The sequence below is a fragment of the Aotus nancymaae genome, unplaced genomic scaffold (assembly GCF_030222135.1).
Source record: "Aotus nancymaae isolate 86718 unplaced genomic scaffold, 86718_ANA_hifiasm-v0.15.2.pri h1tg000076l, whole genome shotgun sequence".
Lineage (NCBI taxonomy): Eukaryota > Metazoa > Chordata > Mammalia > Primates > Aotidae > Aotus > Aotus nancymaae.
In genome coordinates this window covers 20,734,047-20,753,340 of record NW_026988491.1, presented here as the reverse complement: position 1 = coordinate 20,753,340, position 19,294 = coordinate 20,734,047, and the positions used below count along the sequence as shown (strand labels likewise).

At 46.3% G+C, this 19,294-nt stretch overlaps 1 protein-coding gene and 1 non-coding gene across 4 annotated transcripts in view; both read right to left on the bottom strand.

Annotated features, from left to right (window-relative positions):
• Window positions 1–188: 188 nt before the first annotated feature.
• PPARA (peroxisome proliferator activated receptor alpha) overlaps window positions 189–19,294 on the bottom strand; it is a 95,160-nt gene continuing 76,054 nt past the window's right edge. For all 3 annotated transcript variants that reach the window (XM_021668672.2, XM_064368226.1, XM_064368227.1), the window contains 2 exons: window positions 12,586–13,033; window positions 189–8,671 (listed from right to left, as the gene is read on the bottom strand). In XM_021668672.2, coding sequence (XP_021524347.1) covers window positions 8,424–8,671; window positions 12,586–13,033 — 696 coding nt within the window. In that variant the 3' untranslated portion in view covers window positions 189–8,423. The remainder of the gene's footprint in view (window positions 8,672–12,585; window positions 13,034–19,294) is intronic.
• LOC135271348 (U4 spliceosomal RNA) lies at window positions 17,947–18,087 on the bottom strand. Its single transcript, XR_010339451.1, has one exon. It is a non-coding gene; the product is annotated as a U4 spliceosomal RNA (small nuclear RNA).

Genomic DNA, 19,294 nt, shown 5'->3' with positions numbered 1-19,294 from the left:
GGACTGTGCAGATGGAGAGCACCTCCATGAAGGGTGCAGGGGCTGTTCTGGCAGAGGGCAGACCCCAGAGCTGGGGACTTGGCTGAAGGGCGCAGGGACTGTTCTGGCAGAGGGCAGACCCCACAGCTAGGGACTCAGTTCTTTCAGACCAAACCGTCCATCCCGCAGCATCACTCAAAACCCACCAGCACATTTTAAAAAATAGTTTATTTTTTAAAACCATTAAGGCAAAACTGTACCCTGAAATTAACTCTGTACATTCATCAGTCTTACAGTAGGACATCCCAAACACAGAAGTTCCCATATGGTCAGGATAGAAATCAATACATGTGGTCAGTTCAGTCTCCTAATAGGAAAATGAAGACCCAAGATTTTTAAAAAATTAAGGTTATTTTATGGCTGTTTTCTAATTGCCTGGAACCAATCAGTTCATGTGACTAGAAAAATTACATTTGCCATTCTCTGCACACCCTTGATTCCTGAGGTCCTGGATGCCCACTCCCCCAACCAGGAGAGAGGTAGGACGTTGGAGAGAAGATGCTGGAGCCTGCGCGGCAGTTCCTGCTTTGGAACTGCACCTGTTCAGCATAAATAAGAAGCTGTAAGCCCCGAAATACTGAGAGTATAAGGCACTCATGAATAGTAAGGGCATGTGTGGAGAGACAGCCCGTCCTTGCCTGGGATCTGTACCATTCTTTGTGTGCGTCTGTCCACCCTCTCCCCTAGGGTTGTAGCATGATGACATTCTGGATCCCAGAGGGCGTTACCAATATGCACCGATAAGTTTCAGCAAGTTACTGGAAACAAGGTATGGGGAGACTCACGGGGTCTGTGGTTTCTGCTTTACACTTTGGGTTGGGCCACCTGGAGGATGCCAGAGAACAGGCACGTGCAAATAATTTCCATCAGGACATTTCCAATTGCTGAAGTTCTTTGGTAATAACCCATAGGTAACAGTTCCCTGAAGAACAGACAGCTATTTACTAAACAGGAATAGTGAAGGGTCTTTAGCCAAACACTGTCGTATGAAATCGGTGGCCTCTAACCTGGAGTCTAAGGCCTTGCTGGTGAAGGTGACTAAAGGTAGACTCTCTTGTGCTCTGTGCACGCACAGTATGGCAAAGGGAAGAGATTTCCACATTGGAAGTAAATTCTGCATGGCTCAGGTGAAATGAGCAGCTGTGTGTGCGCGCCCACGCATGCGCAGTGTATCGTAGTTGTTTGATTTCAGTTTCCTTTGTGTTTCCAATAGGTTCAAGAGCCAGGCTTTTAAAGAATATGAGTCAATTAACGCGGATTTCAAAAGAATCCAAATATTTGTTTGTTATTAGATGAATGATTTTAAGTTAGTAAGATATTTGTATTAGGATACTTTTCAAAAACTCAAATCACAGTATTTAAGATATAGCTATTAACATAGTTCTTTTTACCACACAATGTAGAAAAAGTAAAGTGATATTTAACATGAACACTGTAATCTTAGCAAAAAGGGCACTACATGGGATTCATCTTTTGTGAGGTACCTGAAAAAGGAACTGACTGAGCCTTTAAAAAAGTGAAGTTGCCAAAAGTGAGTGATTTTACTGTGAAACGATCAGCCAGTCGCTCCTCTTTGGGGCCTGAAGGCTGACCCCCTCTGACTTGAGGCAGAGCCCAGGCCTGGGGTCCGGGGAAGGTGCCCGAACACGTCTCCCGGGACTGCAGCATCCCCCCCACGATTGGGTCACCACTTTTCCTGGGAGCCAGGGTGCGTGGGCTGGGGGCCTGTTTGTGCGCCAGCTTGCGTGGCACTTTATCAGTTCATTAAATGAATGGATTTTTGCTGCTGGATATGGGCAGAAGAGCGGCAAGAAAAGAGGCAGCAGGTAGACATCCTTCTCACATTTGACCCAAACTGCAAACTTAAAAAAAAAAAGCTGACCCCCCCACCCAGGTCTTAGTTTGCTGTCTCTGTTGTAAAAATCAATTTTTCTTTTCCTTTTTTTTTTTTGTTGCAAATAGTCCCTCTGACAGCCACAAAACCACTCAAGTACTTGAGGTCATCAGCTGCTTCCATCAAGACGCAACATTGAACATGGACACGGTCTGGTCTGTTTTTGTTGGCAAAGGACTCCAGAAGGATGTCGTTGTGCGTGTTTCAGCTGAACCACATTCTATAGCTCCTCTCCCTCACAAAAGGGGTTCTCTTGGGGGAGAAAAGTAACTGACCATACCTCTCATGTCTCAAACTGAAATTTTGAGAAGCAAATGGTTGGTTGACAGCTCCATTCCAGATCTGCAGAGATGTCCTCAAATAATCCAGAGCTGGCAAAAGGCAGAGAGCAGGCAGCAGCCCTGGGCACCAGCCCCTCTTTCTGTTCTCATAAGAAGGCCACACACATGGCTTTTTGTGATAAGCTTCCAGCCCATGCCACTGAAATAACGTTTAAGAACGTGCTGCATTTCACAGAAATAGCATAATGGAAATCATTATGTAATTAAACAAAGCATGAAGCTCATCATATTTTTCTTTTTAACAAAACTTCCAATTTCACATTTTAATGTGTATTGTGGTTTCCAGAGAAATATATGGATCTCCTATATTGTGAGTCAGATCAAATGTATTGCCTTTATTCTTTTTTTTTTTTTTTTTTTTTTTTGAGATGGAGTCTTGCTCTGTCACCCAGGCTGGAGGGCAGTGGCACTATCTTGGCTTACTGCAACCTCTGCCTCCTAGGTTCAAGCGATTCTCCTGCCTCAACCTCCCAAGCAGCTGGGACTACAGGCATGCGCCACCACGCCCAGCTAATTTTCGTATTTTTAGTAGAGATGAGGTTTCACCATTTTGGTCAGGCTGGTCTTGAACTCCTAACCTCGTGATCCACCCGCCTCAGCCTCCCAAGGTGCTGGGATTACAGGCGTGAGCCACTGTGCCCGGCCCGTATTGCCTTTATTCTTACCTTAGTCTATGGAGTCAGTGACCATTTTCCCAAATGCTGTCAAAATGGCACCTAAAAATATATAAATCCTGGCAAAAACCTAGACCTCAACCGTTGGGAACCCAATCTTAGATCTTTCTAGGCAGAAGGCCTCTCAGAGGAATACATGCCCTGGGTAAGAGCCACGGACTCGGAAGCAGGAAGGCCACTAGATGATTTTATGGCATCGAATAATCCCTTGGTGAGACGCGCCTTGGTTGCCCTCGGCACAGTCGAGGGAGGTTAATCAGCATTTGTTTGCCACAAGCCTTCATTGCTCTGTAAAGCTGCAGCACAGCTGAGTGGCCCTTCCAGCCTTTCTGCCACAGATATTTGTGGACATTTGACTTCCAGACTGTGATGTCTGAAGGTGGGCTTGAATGACAGCTGCCATCATCGCTACCATCAGGGAGATACACACAGCCCCTTTTGCTCGATGTAAAGATGTGGTTGGTAAGAAATTTCAGTGTGGCTGAACAAGTCAGCGTGGACCGAGTTAAGAGAAGCTGGGTCACTTTTAACATGAGAAGAGCGAATACTTCCCCACGCTTGGCAATGCCAGTGCGTAAAAATGGGAAGTGTTGACACAAACTTCCTGTGGACGAGAGGTTCCCATGGACATTTTTTAATACTCATGAGCCCTCAGGTGATGGCATCAGTCTTCATGGGTGACTTCTATGGACAACATAATTTCCTTGCCTCTCCTGAATCTACAGCAGTGTCTGAACGTGAAAGAATGTCTAGAAAGTAATCCCTCAGGAACTCTGCATCAGGCCAACCATGCTAATTGCAGAGGACAGGGCTGGCCATGGGATGGGAGCTGAGAGCAAGGCTGCAGGCCCCTGGGTCACCTGTCCTTACGCTTACCAGGTGTAAGTGTCCGGAAATAACAGGGAGGCGGCAGGAGGTGGAGAAAGTGCACCGTGCCTGGGGCCCAGCGGCCAGCAACGCCGGGCAGGCCCTACATCTGGAGGCTGATTTGCTGTTACAGCTTCAAACAGCTGAGGAGCAGAGGAGACCACAGGAACCTGCTTTGAAAGCTGCCCAGAGCCATGGCATCCATGGGGGATGAGCTGTGGGCACCTGGTACATTCTCCTGTTGGTATCTGCGTTTTGAAAGGCCACACTGTTGATGAGGTACCAGCTGGTGAAGGTGGCCAGCTCTCCCCAGGCCCCAGGAAGCCCCCCACCAAAGGCCAGGCTGGCAGTTAAGCCAATCTTAGCTGGGTGCACTGGGCTTGCTGGGTTGAAACAATGAATCCATTTTAAAACTGGTGTTCATTGAGACATTCCAAAGACAGGTGTGGCCACTGGATCAGAACCAAAAAACCCGTCATGTATGTGACTGGTAAGTATCAAATGTGCCTGGAGTCACAGTGGTTTGAAAATGCGAGTTTGAGGGGGGAAGTGCTTGGACTCAAACACAGAGAGGCACAGGTGCAAGCTCTGAGGAGTCAGATCTTCGGGAGTCACGGTTTCATCCCGGCTTGCTTTCATCCATGATTCCATCCACATCTGGTAGGGTCTCTCTTAGGAAGCGGCGTCTGCATGGCCGGCAGGAAGAGGTGAAGAGGAGAGGGTGTGCTGGGGGCGGGGGTGATCACTGCAGGCCGGGACCATCGGCCACTTCTTCTAAGCCCAGGTCATGTCCAATGTCAGTTTCATCAAACTGGGGCAGCACCTTTTGCAGGTGAGTATCTTCAAGGCTCCCTTTCAACAACCAAAGTTCCTTCCGGACGTCATATGAGCTGCCGCTCCGCTGTGTGTCGGCAGGCTCAGGCGTGCGCACCCGAGGAGTCTGTGTCCCACCTGCCCTAACTACAGAGGCCACAGTGCAGGTGGGTGCCTCAGCCTAGCATGGCCTTTCGCAGGACCCGCTGAGGTATTTGTTACATTGTCCATTGCCGGGAAGTGGTTGCAAAGCTGTTGACTTTTCATGGTATGGCATATCTTTCACTGTGCCTTGAGCCCCTGCTCAGCCCTGGGAGGCTGCCTTGTCCCTGGAACCTCCAGACAATGAATGCTCCAGGCAGGTTGTTTTCCTTGCAGCCTTAAATGGCCCAGTGTAAGAAATGCATCAGCGCAGCAGAATGGTACCTTCTCTGCTCTTAAAATGCAAAACAAAACACAACTCTTTAAAACAGGGACAGCTCTCCTGGGCATCCTTGCATCCTTGAATGCCGAGTTCTGGGTTTCTTTCTGCCCCACTCCACGTTGGTAATGTTCATATAGCAAACACACCCTTTAGGAAGATGCTTTATACTCTTTTCATCAGAGCTGGAGGAAAGGTCAAGGCGAAACTGGCAAGCATGGTGGGAAGAAAGGCACCAGCTGCCGCCAGCCTGTGCTGCCCGCCCAGCTCCTGCCGCTGTAACTGGAAGCATCTTGTTTTGACAATTCATCCAAACAGCCTTAGGCCTGCACAGTCCCCTGGCCTCTGGAAGTGTGATGGGGACAGAATCCAGCGCATGGGACACCCAGCTGGAAGTGCCAGGAGGTGGGAAAGGAGGGATGCGCTGCCAGTCTCCCTTGGACAGTGGCTTCACTCTGGTCAGCACGATAGACCAAGGCTGGTTGGTCTCTGAGGACGCTAGCACTTTTTGCTATTAAAAGTGGAGAAAATGAAGAACCATGTTTAAACAATGACTTGCTGAAGACTGGGTAAAGCTGGCGACTTCCCGCATTGGCTGCCAGAGGGAGTGGGTGCCGCACATGCGCTCTGACACTCCTGGAATCTGTCCTGACATCTCTTTTGTACTTTTGGCTGATGTCTGTTGAAACCCAGCAAGCAAGAAACGCACTCCGATAATAGTTCCTATTCGAACTGGTGCGTGATCTGCCTGTATTTGAGTATTGATGCCCTGAGAAATCTATGATTAGGTGACCCAAAGTATTCTAGCATTGAGTGGCAGTTAGTGGTTTTGTTGTTTGAAGAAATAGGAATGTGTGATTTGCTTTCCTGTCAACACAAGAGACCGATGTCGAGTGACTTTCAGCCTGAGGCCGCTGGTGTCCATTCCAGCTTCATCAGAGATGTCCCTGGTCGTCTTGCTGGCCTTAAGAAAACCAAATGCTCACCGTTGCTGCTGAGCGCCCCAGGAGCTAACGTAGAACCTGGCAGTCAGCTTACTGTCACTGCTGAAAGTTTGAGACAGGGAGGTATTTTAAACAGGTTTTATGAACGTTTAAGCAGAACAATGATTTATCTGAAAACCTCGAGGCTCACTTTCCTGGGCCATGTCACCTTTAGTGGCATAGGGCACATCAGAGCTAGCGGTTGCAGGGTCGTTGGACACAACACAGGCTTGGCATTGGGCTCCAGCCCCTGGGTCTCATCAGCACAGAGCCTTCTCATTTTAGGAAAGAATATTGAAATGGATGCACCGTGACACTCAAAGGCTAGCTTCTTTCTGAATTAGGATGGCCACTTAACTGGTGGCATATATGGAAACGCTCTTATTTGCTTCTGATTCCTAAGACACTTGGGCAGACTGCCTGATGCTGCTGCTATTGCTGGCCAACAGGCCCTTTGATTGCATCTTTTTTTTTTTTTTTTGCCAGGGTTAGGGGTGGAATCTCACTCTGTCACCCAGGCTGGAATGCAGCGCTGAGATCACACAGCTCACTGCAGCCTCAACCTCCTGGGCTCAAGAAATCTTCCCACCTCAGCCTGCAGAGTAGCTGGGATTACAGGTGTATGCCACCACAGTCAGCTAACTTTTAAATTTTGCATACAGACGAGGTCTTGCTATGTTACCCAGGCTGGTCTCGAACTCCTGGGCTCAAGTGATCCTCCTGCTTTGGCCTCCCAAAGTGCTGGGATTCCATGTGTGAGCCACTGCGCCTGGCCTGATTACAAAAACCAAAACAGGACTTAATGTGTCATTTTTTAAAATAGGATGTCCTAATCCCAACTTTCACTCATTTCTAGTGGAAGTCTCACACTGTGTACTTCCCGCTCTTCCATTTTCATAATGCTGGTCACGGGACCCTTAACAACCTAATCATTCTTAAAATAACAATGACCTCAGAAAAGCCAGATTTTCTAAAGGGGGGAAGCGGCATTGACAATACGTCCAGGTGCCCAGCTACTCCCTGGAGGCGGCAGTCCTGGCAGGCTCAGTCCAGATCTGAAAATTCTCAGTAGGACAATTTATCTACCAGGTGGACACAGATAGAAACTGTGTTTCCAGGTCCATGACAAACTGCCATAACCAAAGCTGCTTTCCCAACTGAACTGAGGTTGATAAGTTGATTGTGAAGGCTAAAACAAATATTTTAGATGTTGAAAAAACTAGCTTATATACAAAAGAGACTTAACCTAAACCATTGTAAAAAATAACCAACTCTTGTGAAATCTGCCATTGGAAAAAAAACTTCCATTTGAAGAAGACCCTACCCCCTCTCTAGATCTGCAGGGTGACCAGCTCCCACCCAGCCCAGCTATGAAGTCACGTGTGCCTCGTCTCCGCTCGAAAGAGCATCTACTCTCACCGAGAGTTAAAACAATAAAGCTTCATATCTTTAAAAGCAACATAACAAAAGACATGGGAGCTGCCAAATGGGGCCCGGAGGAACATTTACAAGTAAGGCGTCAGTCTGTCCCTAAGAATACCACCATGCCCACAGACAGCCGGACTGGGTGGGTTCAGGTCGACAGGACGGAGCTGAGTGGAGCGGGAAGCTGGTGGGCTTCGGGAGCTTGTCTTGTCCCGCTTACCACAGGCGCTAGCTTACGACAGTCCAGATGGGGGTCTTGAGACTCCATTTTCTGGGCTCTTCTACGGAAACCTGGAAATGGGCTTTTTCACATATTAGTTACAACCACGAAAACAGTGAACCAAAAAAAAAAAGCAACTGCTGCATTTTGATAGCTTATCCAACAGTTCTTTAAAATTCTCCATCCTATGATTGAAAAGCAGCATGTTGTCTTTCTTTAGAGTCAGGAAACAGAAGTGAAGTCTTTGAAATAAATATTTTGCTGCTTTTTACATACCTCACCTTTGGATACATCTAGACTTATAGGATTATAAACGTTGTTAAAAGTGCCGATTAATTTTCAGAATTACAAAGGAGCACAATAGTCAAAAGGTGGGTAAATGGGAAGACAGGCCACGAACTTTGAGGTTACCAGTTAATTAAATGGTAAATCACGAACGTGATCTAAAGAAATGTGCATCGATTAACATCGGGTGAGTTAAAATCAGACCATCGAGCATCATTCTCCTTAATTTTCCTGGTCCTGAGCTCATTAGCCGCCTACCACCAGAATTTGAGTTCTACACTCTCAGAAGTACTGGTTAAAACAAAGACGTGGAATAATATGCCGGTTACCTACAGCTTAGACTGTCCAAGCTCTAAGGTTAAAGTGGTGGATATCTGTGCAAAATCGTGCCGCTCCCCTTTCTCCTTTGTAGTGCTGTCAGCTTCAGAAGTCCTGGAAAAGTGTGGTTGATCTGAGGGAACTCAGTACATGTCCCTGTAAATCTCCTGCAGCAGCGGGTGCAGCGCGGCGTCCGACTCGGTCTTCTTGATGATCTGCACCAGCTGCGCATGCTCCGTGACCAGCTGCCGGAGGTCTGCCATTTTTTGAAGAAGTTTTGGGAAGAGAAAGCTATCGTCCGGATGGTTGCTCTGCAGGTGGAGTCTGAGCACGTGCACAATACCCTCCTGCATTTTTTCAATGTGTCCTACGTTTAGAAGGCCGGGGCGATCTAGTCTCGAAAGAAGAGAGAGATGTTTGTGATAATCACCTAGGAACTGCTTATCAGTTTCAGGAACCAAGCATGCCTGTTTTATGCGGCCTTTCTTAGAAAACACTGAGCTGCCTTTAGATATCGTCAGCTTGCCTGGAAGATAGACCTGGGTTTTGACAAAGTCACTAGGCGAAGTAGGGACAGACAGGACCCGTACTCTTTCCTAAATATTCATACTACTAGGCTGCAATACTGCCCTCAGTCCATCTTATGGGGTGGCCCTTTCACTTGGGATTTACCACCTGTCCTGGAAAAAAATTAGAGCTATCAGGAGGAATAAATAGTACATTCTGGAGATGACAACAACCACCAATTTCGCATAATATGGGAAATGAAATTCTTTTTCTTGAGTCGAAACTGGATATTCAGCTTCAAGTGTTCCACCATATTTAAGGAATGTGATTGTGTTAGAACTAGGTTTTGTGGGCCGGGCGCGGTGGCTCACGCCTGTATTCCCAGCACTCTGGGAGGCCGAGGCAGGTGGATCGCCTGACATCAGGAGTTTGTGACCAGCCTGCCCAACGTGGTGAAACCCTGTCACTATTAAAAATACAAAAATTAGGGCCGGGCGCAGTGGCTCACGCCTGTAATCCCAGCACTTTGGGAGGCCGAGGCGGGTGGATCACGAGGTCAAGAGATCGAGACTATCCCGGTCAACATGGTGAAACCCCGTCTCTACTAAAAATACAAAAAATTAGCTGGGCATGGTGGCGCGTGCCTGTAATCCCAGCAACTCAGGAGGCTGAGGCAGGAGAATTGCCTGAACCCAGGAGGCGGAGGTTGCGGTGAGCCGAGATTGCACCATTGCACTCCAGCCTGGGTAACAAGAGCGAAACTCCGTCTCAAAAAAAAAAAAAAAAAAAAAAAAAAAAAAAAAATTAGCCAGGCACTAATCCCACCTATGCCTGTAATCCTAGCTACTCAGGAGGCTGAGGCAGGAGAATCGCTTGAACCCAGGAGATGGAGGTTGCAGTGAGCCGAGGTTGCACCACTGCACTCCAGCCTGGGCAACAGAGTGAGACTTCGTCTCAAAAAAAAAAAAAAAAAAAAGAAAAATTAAAAAAGAACTAGGTTTTGTGTTACAGACCCTTCTAATATAAGTCAGATGAAAAGGAAGTAGAGTGAGAAATGAAGTGAGGTCAGGATTGGGGGCACACTGGCTGGAAAGGATGCTTAGGAGACCCTGGAGTGGGGAGGAGAGTGGGGCAGGTCTGAGACTTGGTGCAGGAAGTGCCAGCGTTCACACCAGATGACCTACCTGGGGTAGCTGGTACTAACTAGACTTCCTGGGACAGTCTCAGAGCATGAGACCTGACTCTTGGTCCAGAAAATACTGCCCTGAGCTATGTCCAGCAGGCAATGTTCCCTTTGCAGACCCACTCATTGCTATGATTCTTACAGTGTTGCTAGTGATGAGGATTTAAAAATCTTCATTGTTTTTGGTTGTAAATATAATTCTTAAGTTATTTTTAAAACTCTTGTTTTCATATTGTTTTAGTGATGGGGTCTTGCTATGTTGCCCGGGCTGGACTGGAACTCCTGGGCTCAAGCAATACTCCTGTCTCGGCCTCCAGAGTGGCTGGGGCTGTGAATATGAAGTCTCTAAAGAGAGTAATTATTTCCAGGCACAGTGGTTCATGCTTGTAATCCCGGTACTTTGGGAGGCCGAGGTGGGTGGATCACCCTAAGGTCAGGAGTTCAAGACCAGCCTGGTCAACATAGTGAAACCCCGTCTCTACTAAAAATATAAAAATTAGCTGGGTGTGGTGGCACATGCCTATAATTCCAGCTACTCAGGAGGCTGAGACAGGCGAATCACTAGAAGTTAGGAGGTGGGGGTTGCAGTGAGCCAAGATCGTGCCACTGCACTCTATCCTGGGTGACACAGCAAGACTCTGTCTCAAAAAAAAAAAAAAAAAAGGGAATTTTTTGAGAAATAGAAAGAAATCCCCCCTCATAATTTTAATCCCACCATTAATAGGTTTAACATATATCTCACTGGACATTTTTCTATACACATAGGATTGATATAGGATTACAATTTCTTTTATAAAACTTTGATCATGTTACATATAACTAGTTCTGCAATTGCATTTACCCACAATGCTACATCTTGACCATTGGGGGAGTACTGGCTGGAAAGGACAAATTATGCGTAACTGCTTTGTCCTTGTACACTTTATGCCAAATCACAAGGACTTCCTCCATCTGACTTGTGCCCAGCCAGACAGTAACAGGCGTGGCTGGTAGGGCTGAGTCAGCTTCATGCTGAGAGCGAGTCAGTTCCTGGGGTGTAGTATGGCTGCGGGCGGTGTGGGAGACAGTCACCCCATCCGTCTCCACCAAGACTGGGTAAGGTCAGCCGAGTTTACAGTAGTGGATGACCTTCCTAGACCTGAGACGGGGCTATTTAAAGCAAAGTGACACTGAGCCAAAAATGCAGGGGCTGCAGAGCTGGCTTCCACAGAGAGGACCAGATCGGCCTCCCCCGGATCTGCTTCCTCGGGCAAAGCAAACCTTGCAGTCACCGTCACTCGGCTACTGACGGGCAATATACTTGGCTTTGGGAAATATATTTTGCATCAACATAACCGATTGTGACAGCAACCATACTGACGTGTATGGCGCTTCATACAACATTATCTATAATTCGAACACAGCCACCTCATTTGATCATATCTACAGGAATATCACAATGTATAAGTTATATCTGTTTATCATATTAGACTTAATTATATTATAAACAAATGTGTGTGTGTGTGTGTGTATTTTTTTTTTCTGAGACAGGGTCTTTCTTTGTCACCCAGGCTGGAGTGTGGTGGTGTGACCTTGGCTCACTGCAACCTTTGTCTCCCAGGCTCAAGTGATCCTCTCACCTCGGCCTACCAAGTAGCTGGGACTACAGGCACATGCCATCATGCTTGGCTAATTTTGTGTACTTTTTTGTAGGGACAGGGTCTTGCCATGTTGCCCAGGCTGGTCTCAAACTCCTGGGCTCCAGCGATCTACCTATCTCGGCTCCCAAAGTGCTGGAATTACAGGCCCATGTCCGACCTCTTTCTCTACATGTATTTGTGCGAAATATATAATTTTTTTTTTAAAGAAGCAGGGTGTTGTTCTGTTGCCCAGGCTAGAGTGCAGTGGTACATTCATAGCTCATTGCAACCTTGAACTCCTGGGCTCAAGGGATCCTTTTGCCTCAGTCTACCAAGTAGCTGGGACTATAGGCACATACCACCACACGGCTAATATTATAATTAAAATGTCAAACATTTACATAATATGTAAATAGGTATTTAGATATGATAACAATATAGGCCAGGCTTGGTGGCTCACGCCTGTAATCCCAGCACTTTGGGAGGCTGAGGCGGGTGGATCATGAGGTCAGGAGATCGAGACTATCCTGGCCATGGTGAAACTCTATCAATACAAAAAATCAGCCAGGCATGGTGGCGCGTGCCTGTAGTCCCAGTTACTCAGGAGGCTGAGGCAGGGGAATCACTTGAATCTGGGAGGCGGAGGTTGCAGTGAGCCGAGATCGTGCCACTGTACTCCAGCCTGGCGAAAGAACAAGACTCTGTCTCAAAAAAAAAAAAAAATATATATATATATGTATACACACACACACACACACACACACATACACTATATAATGTACTATAATATTATATAATATTATATATACCATAATGTACTATAATATTATACAATATTGCTGTAATTCCCACTGAATTCTACTCAGTGGTGACTGGGGGTCAGACATCTTCCCACCCTGTGAGTGTCCCCTCCACTGAAACAGCTTAAGCTGCTACTGAATTTCCCATTGGAGCCTGTAAGTGATGTGATGCCAGCAGATTAAATCAACCACTCACCTCCACAGCAAATGATGGCAGCCACGAAGAGGGAGATGTCGCTGTCATCCAGTTCCAGTGCATTGAACTTCATGGCAAAATCAAACTTGGGCTCCATGATATCACAGAACGGTTTCCTCAGGCTTTTCAGGAATTCACGAGTTATGAACCCATTTCCATATGCTACCAGCATCCCGTCTTTGTTCATCACAGAAGACAGCATTGCAAATATGGCCTCATAAACGCCATATTTTAGCAGTGTCACTTGATCGTTCAGGTCCAAGTTTGCGAAGCCCGGGATGGCCTTGGCGAATTCCGTGAGCTCCGTGACGGTCTCCACTGACGTGCACTGGCAGCAGTGGAAGATGCGGACTTCCGCCTCCTTGTTCTGGATGCCATTGGCCACCAGCTTGGCCACCAGTGTCTTCTCAGCCATACACAGTGTCTCCATATCATGTATGACAAAAGGCTACAAAGAAGGACACCGAGGTAAGTCAGGTGATGTGGGATGAGCCGCACTCCCGACCACCAGTCACTAACGAGCAGCTCCTGTGTCCAAATCACCACGCTCGGTGCCTTGGAGGACTCAGGATATCCAGGGAACACAGTTCTTACTCAACTTCAAAACCAGTTGGGGAAAATAAGACATTGATAGAGAACAAACAGTATACATCAGTAAAATAATCATCATCATCGCCTGACATTGGGTGGATTTTGTTGCTAAGAAACTGAAGTATTGGGCCGGGCGTGGCGGCTCACACCTGTAATCCCAGCACTTTGGGAGGCTGAGGTGGGTGGATTACCTGAGGTCAGGAGTTTGAGACCAGCCTGGCCAACATGGTGAAGTAGTCCATGGTGCCTGTAGTCCCAGCTACTTTGGGGGCTGAGGAAAGAGAATCGATTGAACCCGAGAGGCGGAGGTTGCAGTGAGCTGGATCGTGCCACTGCACTCCAGCCTGGGTGACAGAGCAAGGCTCCGTCTCAAAAAAAAAAAAAAAGGAACTGAAATACTGATTTTGGCACAAGAGGATATTAGAGAAGCACCTTTAATATTCTTAAATATTCTCTGAACTCCTAATGACTATTGCAAGAGGCTTAATTACAATAATTCTTAATTTTACCAGTGTATGAGCTTTAGAGGTAAACACCATCATTGAACACTGCTGAATGAATAAATTTGGCATGTAAATACGCACAACTCAGAAAGTTGGCATCTGTGTAGAAATCAGCAAACAAGCATGTTATACGCTTTAGGGATAAAGAGGAAAAGCCTCAGAATGCTCTTGTTTCTCTCTGTGCAGGTCACTGAAACTTCACTCAGTGCTCCACATTCTGGAGCAAGTGCCAACTCCCTGCAGCCATGCCCTTCGTGCTGCCATGCCATCTGCATCTGAACCCAGGGGGACTGCCATTTCCTGGGTTCAGATGATCTCGTGGAGGAAGAGGTGGTTGGCCATATTATTTGAAGCCAACATGCTCAGAAGGGTTTACATGTGTGGTAGGGCTGAGGAGAATGAGCACACAGAGTGCTGTTGGCTGAAATTTACATCTGTGGGCAGAGCAGGAAAGTGATAGCATTGGAGAGCTCTCTCTGACTATAATGTGGTCTACGGCTCCTGCAAATACAGGTCAATAATGCAGTGGGTTAAGGCGTTATTTCTTTTTCCTTTCTTTCATTTTTTTTTTTTTTTTTTGAGATGGAGTTTTGCTCTTGTTGTCCAGGCTGGAGTGCAATGGCACGATCTCGGCTCACTGCGACCTCGGCCTCCCGGGTTCAGGCAATCCTTCTGCCTCAGGCTCCTGATTAGCTGGAATTACAGGCAAGCACCACAGAGCCCAGCTAATTTTGTATTTTTAGTATAGAAGGGGTTTCACCATGTTGGTCAGGCCGGTGTCGAACTCCTGACCTTAGGTGATCCGCCTGCCTCAGCCTCCCAAAGTGCTGGGATTACAGGGATGAGCCACTGCGCCCGGCCTAAAGTGTTATTTCTAACTGCTGCTGGAACGTTGGAACCCAGAGTACAGAAGCATCCCAGGGATTTAAAGAATGTCCCCTGCTAGTGGGCAAAGCTCAACCACTGACTTCTGACCCACAGCATGAAGCGTTCCCTTTCTGGGCTCACAGCACACAGCTGTCTTCAGGGCACCAGTGGATGTGCCGATAACAATCACACAGATTGTCTGGAATGTTTCAGCAGAAGCAGGACTTGCAACATAGTGCTGGACAAAAAAAACCCGATTCTGCATCTGAGAAAAGGGGATATTTTAAAAATTACTCATGAATGAGTAAAAACATTCTGAATAGAACATTCAGAGTCAAGTTTCTATATAATCTCAAGTCTGATTAACGAAGATTAAAAATGACCTCTCCAAAGACCTTAAAAACAGTCCAGATGACCAGAGTTTGTTAAAGTGTGGAGTTAATTCTGCTTCACAGGAGGTTGAAGCTCAGATTTAAGGAATTAACATTTCTAGGAGGGACTAGATAAATATTTTTAAAGAATTGATGGCAGGATTCCCTCAATTCCAGAAAATAGACAGGCCACCGTCACTTTATTTAAATCACTAGATCTTTCTAAAGTACATTCAGCAGAAATAAAGCTGTTAAATAATTTTAAAAAAATCAGTTCTGTGGTTTAAAAAAGTTAAGAAATACTGAGTTAAATGAAGCTGGGCATCCCCCAACCCCCGAGTCTTTACATGACAAATGTGTACTCTTCCAGAATGAGAATGAGGCTAGAATAAGCACAGGTCCCTATGGTGTTTGATTACAGCATGCTTGGTGTTATTTTATTTTTTGGTAGAGGATCTCCTAGGACGAATGCAGGCCTGGCTACATAATTTATGGGAGCCAGAGCAAAAATGCAAGTGTGGGACCTCTTGTTTTTGTTTTTTTTTTTCTTTTGAGACAGAGTTTTGCTCTGTTGCCCAGGCTGGAGTACAGTGGTGTGATCTCAGCTCACTGAAACTGCCACTTCCCAGGTTCAAGCGATTCTCCTGCCTCAGCCTCCCAAGTAGATGGGATTACAGGTGCCTTCTACCACTCCCAGTTAATTTTTGTATTTTTAGTAGAGATGGGGTTTCACCATATTGGGCTGGTCTTGAACTGCTGACATCAGGTGACCCACCAGCCTCGGCTGCCCAAAGTGTTGGGATTACAGGCGTGAGCCACTGCGCCCTGTGGGATCCCTTGTTAATAAGATCATTATGAATTTCAAGAAGGCAACAGCGGAGCGTGAACATCCAAGCCCAGAGCCTTTTTAAGCTTGGGGTATCGTGAAACAGACTGGACACCCCTGAAGCCCACCCTGGACTAGTTTTATGGGGGTTGTACTCTCATAAATGAGGACTTAAGTGAAGTGGTAACAAAGATCTCATTTCATTTTTATAAAATTATCACTTTGGTTTTAGAAAGTGGGCCTCATTTAACAGGTAAAACTGTAATCCACTGAATTCAAAATGAGTGCTACCATGAAGAAACCAGTGTTTATTAAAGCTAAAGAGAAATGGTGTGGTAAAACACACTTGCAAATTCGCCAAACTTTATTGATAAGCATTCTTGGTAAGACCTTTTTTTTTTTTTTGAGACAAAGTTTTACTCGTTACCCAGGCTGGAGTGCAATGGTGCAGTCTTGGCTCAGTGCAACCTCCACCTCCTGGGTTCAAGCAATTCCCCTGCCTCAGCCTCCCAAGTAGCTGGGATTACAGGCATGTGCCACCATGCCCAGCTAATTTTGTATTTTTAGTAGAGGTGGGGTTTCTCCATGTTGGTCAGGCTGGTCTCAAACTCCCGACTTCAGGTGATCCGCCCACCTCAGCCTCCCAGAGTGCTGGGCTTACAGGCATGAGCCACTGCATCCGGCTGGTAAGACAATTTAAAAAAAATCTATGTGGCAGCTTATATTTAATTTTGGAATATGCCTTTATACTCAAGTTTGACTATGAATATATCTGACATGACAGGCAGTGATTTCAAATAAGCGAAATAAAGCACATTATAAAGATTTTAAACAGTGTGAGGCAGAAAGCTGCCTAGATTTTCCCCAGTCACTCCGTGCCGAGAGCAGATTGCCCCCCGTGCTGCCGCGCTGTCGTCCCTGCACACGCTCACGTGACCTACGATGCTCAGTGACTCAATCACTCATGAGAATTCATCTCTGTTAGCAGCTGTCATCTTTTAGCAAAAAAGTAAAGGTGGGCCAGGCACCGTGGCTCACACCTGTAATCCCAGCACTTTGGGAGGCCGAGGCAGGTGGATCACCTGAGGTCAGGAGTTTGAGACCAGCCTGGCCAATAGAGTGAAACCCTCTCTCTACTAAAAATAAAAATTAGCCGGGCCTAGTGGCAGACACCTGTAATCCCAGCTACTTGGGAGGCTGAAGCAGGAGAATTGCTTGAACCTGGGAGGGGGAGGTTGGAGTGAACCGAGATCACGCCACTGCGATAGAGTGAGACTTGGTCTCAAAAAAAAAAAAAAAAGAAAAAAAATTAAATGTGAATCACTGGTAGAACTGCTTTGGATGAGATTATTTATTAAGCTCTAGGTTATGTTTTACTATGCATTTGTAGAAATGGCATGAAATATGAAGCACATTTTAAAATCTAAGGACAACTTAAGTAGTAGGTATGATATTGGACTGTCACGTGGCAGGCAACACCCCAAGACACGGGATAAGGTCACAGCTGTTGAAAGGAGCGGTCCTATTATAACGCAGCACCCGGGACATCACCCTTATTCCCAAGGTTCTGAAATGTTAAGAATAATGTTGGAATTCCTCTTTTGAAACTGGTCTTAAAAGCCATGCTCAATGGCATGTCAAAAATTAGTCTCCTTGCTTCACTTTTTTTCTTTCTTTTTTTTTTGAGATGGGGTCTTGCTATGTCACCCAGGCTGGAGTACAGTGGCGCAATCACAGCCCACTGCAGTCTTGCCCTCCATCCTCCTGCCTCAGCCTCCTCAGTAGCTGGAACCACAGGCGCATGCCACCATGCCCAGATAACTTTTTGTAGATGATGTCTCACTATGTTGCTCAGGTGGGCCTTTTTAATTTTTTCAAACAAGATATTTTCCTCTGTTTAATCCCAACTTGCATGCCACACAAGCTAACATGGACTCATGGTTTTGTCTAAAATTCAGTTATATTCTCAGAGGGTAAAATTTTCCACAACTGAAGCTATTCAAAGACTCTAAAGATGATCCCCAACAATTTGGAGCAATAGGAGAATCTTTGAAATAAACACGTGATACACCCAATTCCTACTTTCTTCATTTGAACTGAATATAAGTTCTGATATGTTTGTTAGTTTAAAAAGTAGCAGTACAACGTTATTATCACCTTATACTTAGAATTTCTTTCTTTTTTTTTTCTTTTTATGATTCAGTCTCCGTAGAGACTGCCAAAAATTGCCAACGCCGACTGTATTTCAAGTTGTCATGGCGGGGTATTGGGAAAAGTTTTCAATTAGTAATAATCACGCCGCTGCTAAACCTCATTGGCTACGATACTGCCACTGCGCAAAGCCGTATACTTAGAATTTCTAAAGTCCACATATTCACTGCTAAAGAATTGGTTGTTTAACTGAATACCTCATTCATTTTTTTGGAAGGTGCAGTTCACTTCTTAAACCCACAGCATCTAAGCCTGAGCAAGAGTAGGAGTGTGTGCGTGAGACAGCATGTGTGTGCACATGTGTGCATGTGTGTGAGCATATGTGCCTACATGTGAGTGTGGGTATGCATGTGCACATGTGTGCATGTGTGTGGGTACATGTGTGTGAGTGTGCATGTATGTATATATACATGCGTGCAGTGGGTGGATGCCTGGGTGTGAGCATATGAGTGAATGTGGATTTGTGTGTGTGTATGAGTGCATGTGTGTGAACATGCAATGTGTATATGTGTGTACACACAGGTGTGGGTATATGTGTATCCATGTGTGGGTGCATGTGTGTGTGTGTTCATGTGTGGGGATGGAGGTACATCTGTATACATGTGTGGGTACATGTGTATGTGTGGGTGTGTACAATGTATGCATGGATGTGAGTGTGGGTGCATGCATGTGAGCATGCATGTGGGTGCATGTGTATGTGTGTACACGTGTGGATGGACGTGTGTGTGGGTGCATGTGTATGTATGTGTATCCATGTGTGCATGAATAAGTACGGGTGCATATGTGTGTGTGTGCACCCATGTGTGCATGGATGTGTGTGAGTGTGGGTGCATATGCATGTGCATGTGTGGGTGTGTGTATACGTGCATACATGGATGTGTGAGTGTGGGTGCATGTGTGTGCATGTGTACTCATGTGTGCATGGTTGTGTGTGAGTGCAGGTGCATGTGTGTGGTGCATGTGTACGTATGTGTACCCATGTGCGCATGATGTGTGTGTGTGGGTGTGTGTGCATGTGTACTCATGTGTGAATGGTTGTGAGTGTGGGTGCATATGCATGTGCATGTGTGGGTGTGTGTACATGTGCATGCATGGATGTGTGAGTGTGGGTGCATGTGTGTGCATATGTACTCATGTGTGCATGGTTGTGAGGGTGCATGTGTTTGTGTGGTGCATGTGTATGTATATGCATACCCATGTGTGCATGGATGAGTGTGGGTGCATGTGTGTGAGTGTGGGTGCATGTGTGTGTGTACTCGTATGCATGGATGTGTGTGTGAGTGCGGGTGCGTGTGTGTGGTGCATGTGTACATATGTGCATACCCATGTATGCATGGATG